This window comes from Amblyraja radiata, chromosome 2 (assembly GCF_010909765.2).
Source record: "Amblyraja radiata isolate CabotCenter1 chromosome 2, sAmbRad1.1.pri, whole genome shotgun sequence".
Classification (NCBI taxonomy): Eukaryota; Metazoa; Chordata; class Chondrichthyes; order Rajiformes; family Rajidae; genus Amblyraja; species Amblyraja radiata.
The window spans coordinates 108,412,616-108,422,288 of record NC_045957.1 but is presented as its reverse complement, the minus strand read 5'-3'; the positions used below and the strand labels follow the sequence as shown (position 1 = coordinate 108,422,288).

General features: G+C 42.7%; 1 protein-coding gene across 1 annotated transcript in view; it reads left to right on the top strand.

Moving 5' to 3' along the window:
- The first annotated feature begins 2,814 nt into the window (after positions 1 to 2,814).
- Positions 2,815 to 9,673, top strand: part of rsu1 (Ras suppressor protein 1) — a 197,260-nt gene continuing 190,401 nt past the window's right edge. The window contains exons 1-2 of the mRNA XM_033013184.1: positions 2,815 to 2,950; positions 3,414 to 3,525. Coding sequence (XP_032869075.1) covers positions 3,417 to 3,525 — 109 coding nt within the window. The 5' untranslated portion in view covers positions 2,815 to 2,950; positions 3,414 to 3,416. The remainder of the gene's footprint in view (positions 2,951 to 3,413; positions 3,526 to 9,673) is intronic.

Sequence of the window (9,673 nt, the reverse complement as noted above, 5' to 3'; positions counted from 1 at the left end):
TGAAATTCATGTTAGCAGAGAATACCAAGTTCTCAGGAAGCTCATCCTTGCTGAACCTTCCCAGAAAGTACATCCCTTCTCACCATTGTGAATGGTGTTCTACTTGGCACATAACAGGAACCAGCTTGAACGGCAGTTTGAAAGCTGGCCTCCAATTTCCTGATTCCCACATTTCTGCAAACTTCAGCTTATTTCAGCACCCCGAAAAGGCTGGGTTATACTCAGGCTATACTCAAGCTAATATTTTACTTAATCCATTCTAATTATAAAATATTTCATTATTAACTAAGAAATGATCAGTAATTCAGCAGGTCCGGCAGCATCTCTGGAGAACAGGGGTAAGTGATGTTTCATGTCGCGGCCATTCTTCAGACTGAAGAAGGGGCTCAACCCAAAAAGTCACCCATCCATGTTCTCCAGAGATGCTGCATGACCTGCTGAATTACTGATAATTTCTTAGTTAATAATGAAATATTTTATAATTAGAATGGATTAAGTAAAATATTAGCTTGAGTATAGCCTGAGTATAACCCAGCCTTTTCTGGGTGCTGAAATAAGCTGAAGTTTACAGAAATGTGGGAATCAGGAAATCAGGAACTCCAGCATTTTGTGACCTTCTGAGTGAAAATTCTTCGAAAAGCTCACAATTTTGCAGGACCAAAGTCATGTCCACTATCACCAATAGTCATTGTGTTTCCAAATGCAAATCAATACTGCAATCACAGCATCCATCTAATAACTTTTCCACCACTAAGGCCCTACACTCCCTGCCGCATCCCTAAGTTGACAGCCTTTTATTAAAAGTGGGAATAATAAATTGTACACTTATTTGAAAATGTTTTAACTGAACGTTTGAAAAGTTTATTAAACACATCCTATCATGTACTTGTGTAGGAAGGAACTGCAGATGCTGGTTTACACCGAAGGTAGAAACAAAATGGGAACTGCAGATGCTGGTTTACAACAAAGATCGAAACAAAATGCTGGAATAACTCAGCGGGTCAGGCAGCATCTACAGAGAGAAGGAATAGGCGACGTTTCGGGTCTGAAGAAAGGTCTCAACCTGAAACGTCACCCATTCCTTCTCTCCAGAGATGCTGCATGACCCGCTGAGTTATTCCAGTTTTTTATGTCTGTCTTCACCACGTACATGTCTCTTTTATGATAAGGGTTCCAACTATTTGACCGATTAGATAGGACATCACCATTGTGGGCCGGATATCAAATAATGATGAGACGAAGTATAGGAAGGAGATTGAGAACTTCATGTCCTAGTGTCGAGACAGCAACCTTTCTCTCAATGTCAGCAAGACAAAGGAGATAGTAATCAAATCAGGAGCGAAGTGGTACACATACCACAGTTTGCATTGACGGTGCCGAAATAGAAATGCTTGAAAACTTCAAATTCCTAGGAGTCAATATCGTACAGGGATGAGATCTAAAAGTTTCCCCCACCCACCCCCCCCCCATACAGTCAAAAACCCACCACAAACTATACACTCAACAGGACAATAAACTAAAAAAAGACAGACAGACTGCAGAGGCCGCTGCGACCAACACAACCAGAGAGCAATGCTGTACAATTTTTACCCTATTTGGTGATCCTTGGACTATCTTTGATTGGACTTTGCTAGCTATACCTTGCACTAATCGCTATTCCCTTATCATGTATCTGCACACTGTAAATGGATCGATTATAATTATAGATTATAGATAGTACGCAACAAAAGCTTTTCACTGTACCTCGGTACACGTAACAATAAACTAAACTGAACTGTAAAAAACGTGAACAGATTAAGTCCGCATGGTAAGCCATTGTTAAAACGCATTATTCGGAACCCAAACACTCGTAAATTTATAAATGATACCGAGATGTCTTTTTATCTTACCCGGGAAAATTTCCAAGCGGTGCTGACAATAGATAACGGAAGAAAGACACAAAAAGCTGGAGTAATTCAGAGGGTCAGACAACATCTCTGGAGAAAAGGAATAGGTGACGTTTTGGGTCAAGCCCATTCTTCAGACTGAGTCAAGGGAAAGGAAAACGAGAGGTATAGGCGGTGATATAGAGAGATATCGAACAAATGAATGAAAAATATGCAAAAAAGTAATGATAAAGGAAACAGGCCATTGTTAGCTGTGGGCTAGGTGAAAACGAGTTACAGACAATGAGACTCAACAAGACGACTTTGAAGCAAGTACAACTTGGGTGGGGGAGGGATGGAGTAAGAGGGGGATGCAAGGGTTAGAAACATAGAAATAGGTGCAGGAGTAGGCCATTCGGCCCTTCGAGCCTGCACCGCCATTCAATATGATCATGGCTTGATCATACTTAGGTTAAATAAATCAATATCATACCACTGGGTTGTAAAATCATTGGAGTACTTGCTTCACTGCCTCCAAGTAATTGCTGGTCCTTCGGTTGGGTGGAAGAGTCAAAGCTGATTGGCACCACCCTCCAATCTGGGATGGATGCAAAGCAGAAGATAGATACAGAAAACTGGAGTAACTTAGCGGGACAGGCATTCTGCGGTATGAAGGGTCTCGTCCCGAAATGTCACGCATTCCTTATCTCCAGATATGCTGCCTGTCCCGCTGAGTTACTCGCATTAGTGTGTCTTCTATCTTCGGTTTAAAGCAGCATCTGCAGTCTCTTCCTACACATAGATGAAATGCACCCATGTGAATGGACGGTGGTGGTGATTGGCGGTTGTGCAGCGGCCGGTTGGGCGGTCCGGGCCATAGTGATAGGACGGGGACATTGCAGGGCGGGTGGGTGGACGCGCCTCTTGCCGCTGCAATTGGCGGCTGTTCTCGCTGCTCCGGCTGCTCCGCGCTCATGTCCTTCTAAAGCAAAAGCATTCACAGAAGCAGCAATTCCTTTCTTGTTACTTCCGGCTGGGCGTGAACTGGTTTTTTTTGTATCTGGCGGCGTTTCCTAGAGTTTCTGGTAAGTAATCGAAGTTAGTGGATGTTTTATTTTACTTTCAATTCCGAATAATGAATAATGTGGGACAGGAAAGGTTAAGACGAAATGGGTTGTTTTCATTTGTGCGGTTAGAAAAGTATATAGTTAGAGGCCCTTGTTGCTTCTTGAAACTTTAGATCGCCTCGGTTCATAATTTAACCTGCACATATCATATATTTTGGTTAAGAAAGTGCTGCAGATGCTGATAAAATCGAAGGTGGACACAAAATGCTGAATAAACTCAGCGGGTGAAGCAGCATCTATGGAGAGAAGGAATTGGCGACGTTCCGGGTCGAGACCCTTTTTCAGACTAATAGTCTTGTCAAGGGTCTCGACCCGAAACGTCGCCAATTCCTTTTCTCCATAGATGCTGCCTCACCCGCTGAGTTTCTCCAGCATTTTGTGTCTTCCACATATGATAAACTTTTATATATTATTTGTACAGAAAATGTCGAAATCGCTGAAGAAGATGGTGGAAGAATGCAAGGAAAAGAATCTACCAGACCTGGATATGTGTGACAGGGGGATCTCCAACATGTTGGATATTTCAGGACTGTGTAAGCACAACTTTTTCAGTTTTCTCTTTCTTTATAACTGTTGTTCCATGAATGAGTAGTTAGGTTTAACACCTTGTTCAGAAAGGTTTGAAGTGAAAATGTTGCTATATAATCGGCACTGAATGTAATTGACAGTAACTTAATTAGGTCCTTGCCAATCGCTTTAATACATAATCCTGTGCTGGAGTACCATGGGTGTCCATTTTTGGATGATAAAGGAACCAATCCTGAGCAACTGTCTGGTGCCTGGATGTATAACCCACAGTGGGAAACAATGGTTGGTGTCTATGTTTCAATAAGGAAGCATCACTGAAATGTGGCACTTTATTTTGCAATATTTGTGTTGCTTAGGCACAGTATTACCAGTTGCTGTTAAGATGTCGAAGTAGGGACATGTAGGTTATTTGATGCTCGTAATTTTTAGTCACACCTGTAGATGAGGACAAAGGGGTGGTTGTAAATGGGGAATTAGGAGAGGGCACCTTGTCAATGGAAAATTAAGGGTTATCACCTGTAAACATTCCATATTCCCACCACTCACAGTGCAAAGATTGCTCCTCAAGTTCCTCATGCATGTTTTGGAGATGAGACATTCAGCATCAGACACAAGATTTTAAGGCCCTATCAGCCTCTGCTATTCAAGGAAAACAAGCCAACCTTCATAATTCCCAGTCTGCCTGACTGACCAAATTACAGAAAATTCACAATGCTAATAGAAGTCACTTGGTTTATTGTGTCTCTACTGGGACTAGTGTAGCTGGGACGTGTGGGCAAGTTGGGCCGAAGGGCCTGTTTCCACACTGTATCACTCTATGCCCATGGCACTGAACTTTCTATGCAATGGGCTCCTTTCAAATTTAAGCTGGAGATATTTGCAACACCTTGCAATTCATCACTAACTGGGTTGCTAATGCTCTCTTCAAAGGAAGCCAGAGAGCAGCAAGTTGAGTGTGCGAGACTGACTGTTATGGGTTCCCAGACGATTTTGCACTCTTTCTTTGTGGTGTCAATGCCAACACTGTCAGGGGCTAGAATAAGTGAGTTCGGTATTCTGAATAACGCAAGGAATCATGGTATTTGTCAAAAGTAATTCACAATAAAGAAAAAGCAAACAGCGCTGCTGGACCACCACTGGACCATCCCTGTCATGGAATTTTTAATAGGCTACAGAATTAAACAGCACAGAAACGGACCCCTTCATCCATTGAATATCCATCATTACTGATCCTATTTTCTTGTGCAAATCTGTAGACAATAGGTGCAGGAGTAGGCCATTCGGCCCTTCGAGCCAGCACCGCCATTCAATGTGATCATGGCTGATCATCCCCATTCAGTACCCTGTTCCCGCCTTCTCCCCATATCCCCTGACTCCGCTATCTTTAAGAGCCCTATCTAGCTCTCTTGAAAGTATCCAGAGAACCGGCCTCCACTGCCCTCTGAGGCAGAGAATTCCACAGACTCACAACTCTCTGTGTGAAAAAGTATTTCCTCGTCTCTGTTCTAAATGGCTTACCCCTTATTCTTAAGCTGAGGCTCCTGGTTCTGGACTCCCCAAACATCGGGAACATGTATCCTGCCTCTAGCGTGTCCAAACCCTTAATAATCTTATATGTTCCAATAAGATCTCCTCTCATCCTTCTAAACTCCAGAGTATACAAGCCCAGCTGCTCCATTCTCTCAGCATATGACAGCCCCGCCATCCCGGGAATTAACCTTGTGAACCCTCGCATTCCCCCACTAGCAAAAACTGCACACAATACTCCAGGTGTGGTCTCACTAGGGACCTATACAACTGCAGAATTACCTCTTTGCTCCTATACTCAACTCCTCTTGTTATGAAGGCCAAGATGCCATTCGCTTTCTTCACTGGCTGCTGTACCTGCATGCTTACTTTATGTTGCAAACTAAACACACAAGATATCCCAACAGTACATCATAGGTTACATGCACTACACTCACTGAGTCGCTTCTTGCCACAGGAACTCAGCTGGAACTGTGCTGTGCAAATGGAGTAACACAATCTGGAGGAGGGCAACTGCATCCTTGTGTTCTAACCATGGCTGGGCCAATTGTCTGACTATTATTGGGAAACACAGTTACCAAGATACTGGTTAACAGTGGGAATGAACCAGGAATCTAATACAACATTAATGTTAATGTCACAGCACAAACAGACACCTGCCAACATATCTAGATATCACACTGGAAGGCCATAGTTTTGCTATGCAAGATCAGTCTGTTACCATCATGACTCTGCACAACAAAGTTCCAAAGCAACTTCCAGTATATTGCAACCCTCCTCTATTCTGATCTCCATCAGATGGCCAGTATTACAGAGGAACACTGTGGGACTGGCAATGGTTTCATGGAGCACACATTTGATACTCTCTTTCAGAACTACAGCATTTATGATCCTGCCACTGCCACTCTTCGCATGTAGCCACCAGGACTTGCATGCTTTTGGCAGTTTGAGTGCCCCTTGTGTACTAGAATGCCTCTTGCAGTGTGCCTTGGATACTAACCCCTTTCTTGGTGGAATAAACATCTTCCCAGGTCCTCCTAACTCTTAAACCCAAGCACTCTGGATTCGCTCTGCTTTGAGTTAAATATTTACTACTAGCCCCTCAGCGTTTTTTAAACATCAATGTCGTTCTTTGGCCTCCTCGCCTCCTTGAAAAACAGTCTTGTTGGAACTGCACTCATTCAGGCAAGTGGAGAATATTCCACCACATTCCTGACAAAATGAAGCTTCCAATGAAGCTTCTCTAAACCCATTCTGTCACCTTCTCCTGTAATCACAGCATTTAGGTGGCTTCTTCAGTTGTGTTTTGGTCAATGTTGACCACTGGGATGTCAATAGGAAATACCATGGTTAGGTGGTTATTCCCTTGTCTGCTGGAGATGGTCATTTGTCTTACAGTTGTGTCAAAGCAGTTTCCCAGCTTTCAATTCATGCTTTGATGTTAGCCTGGTATGAAACTCACTTCATTTTTTTTGAGGTATGCAAAAGAGATTGAACATTGTACAATCATTAGAAAATTTCCCAGAGCTTAGGCACAATGCTAAATAAATATTACTAGCCAAATTTGTAGGTGAAATATCACATTTGCATGCACTTGCCAGTTATATCCTGTTGGCGTCTAATTTCCTCTGTCCTAGTGCTGGAAGAAAACTGACAGGCAACGGCTAATTTTTCAGTAAAGGGCATATTAGCGAATGTCCAACTCCTGACCGTGTCTTCTCTGTGCAGATGACCGCTCTCTCGGGATACTGGCTGTTGGTTGCATGTGAAAAGTAGCAGTGGCAGGATGCTGTAATTCTGAAAGAGTATCAAGTTTGTGTTCCATGAAACCATTGTCAACAGGCAGTAAAGAAAGCGAATGGCATAAAAATGAAGATATTGTAGATGTTCAATAAGAGGTCTGATTGGTAGGCAAGTAGTGGTTGTGTCATCAAGGCTCATCTTAGTGCCCCATAACTTAAATAGTCTCTGGTGCGCTTCCCACAGCGTTGGTGCTGTTTCCAGCCTTTTGCTGGGGGAGGATAGTAAGCTTGCAGTGGTCATTTGGGCATTGTCTGTGTGTACTGGTGCAGGTTGGTGCGATTTCAAAGGCATCTTGCTGATTTTTTTTCTTGCATCCCATACTCTGCACTCATTGCTGTTTGTGAAAGTATTCGGATGGTCTCCTGGCCAACTGTAGATATGTGAATCTCTCCTAAATATCACCACTACAACCAAGGACTTGAAGCTTGCCTATCTCATGTTCTTCATCCACTGTTTTCCCCGCTTAAACTCACTTCTATGCCAGACAAGCAGAAGGATAAGATAGCTTCAATCAACAAGGACTGGCCTTAAATGGAGTTGAGCATTCAAAATGATGTCCCTATGTCAATCAGTCCCTTCCTCACATTTATCCACCTTACACTTGCCAGGCATTGTCCTGCCCCTCTTAGTTATGCCCTCTTAGTACAATAAGTCTGAAGAAGGGTCTCAACTCAACATCTTGTTTATCCATTCCCTCCACATATGCTGCCTGACCTATAACCATATAACAATTACAGCATGGAAACAAGCCACCTCGGCCATTCTAGTCCGTGCCAAACACTTATTCTCCCCCAGTCCCATCTACCTGCACTCAGACCATAACCCTCCATTCCTTTCCCGTCCATATACCTATCCAATTTATTTTTAAATGATAAAATCGAACCTGCCTCCACCACTTCCACTGGAAGCTCATTCCACACAGCTACCACTCTCTGAGTAAAGAAGTTCCCCGTCATGTTGCCCTTAAACTTCTGTCCCTTAATTCTCAAGTCATGTCCTCTTGTTTGAATCTTCCCTACTCTCAATGGGAAAGGCTTATCTGCGTCAACTATGTCTATCCCTCTCATCATTTTAAAGACCTCTATCAAGTCCCCCCTTAACCTTCTGTGCCCCAAAGAATAAAGACCTAACTTGTTCAACCTTTCTCTGTAACTTAGTTGCTGAAACCCAGGCAACATTCTAGTAAATCTCCTCTGTACTCTCTCTATTTTGTTGACATCCTTCCTATAATTAGGCAACTAAGATTGTACACCATACTCCAGAATTGGCCTCACCAATGCCTTGTACAATTTTAACATTACATCCCAACTTCTATACTCAATGCTCTGATTTATAAAGGCCAGCACACTAAAAGCTTTCTTTACCACCCTATCTACATGAGATTCCACCTTCAGGGAACTGTGCACCGTTATTCCTAGATCCCTCTGTTCAACTGCATTCCTCAACTCACTACCATTTACCATGTACGTCCTATTTTGATTTGTCCTGCCAAGATGTAGCACCTCACACTTATCAGCATTAAACTCCATCTGCCATATTTCAGCCCACGCTTCCAAATGGCCTGAATCTCTCTGTAGACTGAAAATCGACTTCATTATCCACAACACCACCTATCTTAGTATCATCTGCATACTTACTAATCCAATTTACCACACCATCATCCAGATCATTGATGTACATGACAAACAACAGTGGACCCAACACAGATCCCTGTGGCACCCCACTAGTCACCGGCCTCCAACCTGACAAACAGCCATCCACCTTTACTCTCTGGTATCTCCCATTTAGCCACTGTTGAATCCATCTTGCTACTCTACCATTGATACCCAACAATTGAACCTTCTTAACCAACCTTCCATGAGGAATCTTGTCAAAGGCCTTACTGAAGTCCATATAGACAACATTCACTGCTTTACCCTCATCAATTTCCCTCTTCAAAAAAATTCAAGAACATTAGTCAAACATGACCTTCCAGGCACAAATCCATGTTGACTGTTCTTAATCAGACCCTGTTTATCCAGATGCTTATATATATTATCTCTAAGTATCCTTTCCATTAATTTGCCCACCACTGACGTCAAACTAACCGGTCTATAATTGCTAGCTTTACTCTTAGAACCCTTTTTAAACAATGGAACAACATGCGCAGTACGCCAATCCTCCGGCACTATTACCGTCTCTAATGACAATTGAAATATTTCTGTCATAGCTCCTGCTATTTCTACACTAACATCCCTCAATGTCCTAGTCATTGAATGAATATCCTGTCAGGACCTGGAGACTTATCCACTTTTATATTTTTCAAAACTGTCAGTACTTCCTCTTCTTTGAATCTCATAGTTTCCATAGCTACTCTACTTGTTTCCCTTACCTCACATAATTCAATATCCTTCTCCTTGGTGAATACCGAAGAAAAGAAATTGTTCAATATCTCCCCCATCTCTTTTGGCTCTGCAGATAGCTGTCCACTCTGACTCTCCAATGGACCAATTTTATCCCTCGTTATCCTTTTGCTATTAATATAGCTGTAGAAACCCTTTGGATTTACTTTCACCTTACCAACCTCATATCTTCTTTTAGCTTTTCTAATTTCTTTCTTAAGATTCTTTTTACATTCTTTATACTCCTCAAGCACCTCATTTACTCCATGCTGCATATCTATATTACTAAAAGTCTGTTCTTGACCGGTTTTGGCCATCTGTGCTGCGATTTCCGAGAGAATGACGCCACCTACGGCCGTCACTTTTGGCCACCTCGCTCAGAGCCCCCCTCCGCCGCATGTGTGCCGAGGATTTTTCCCGTTGATTAAAAATGATAGCGATA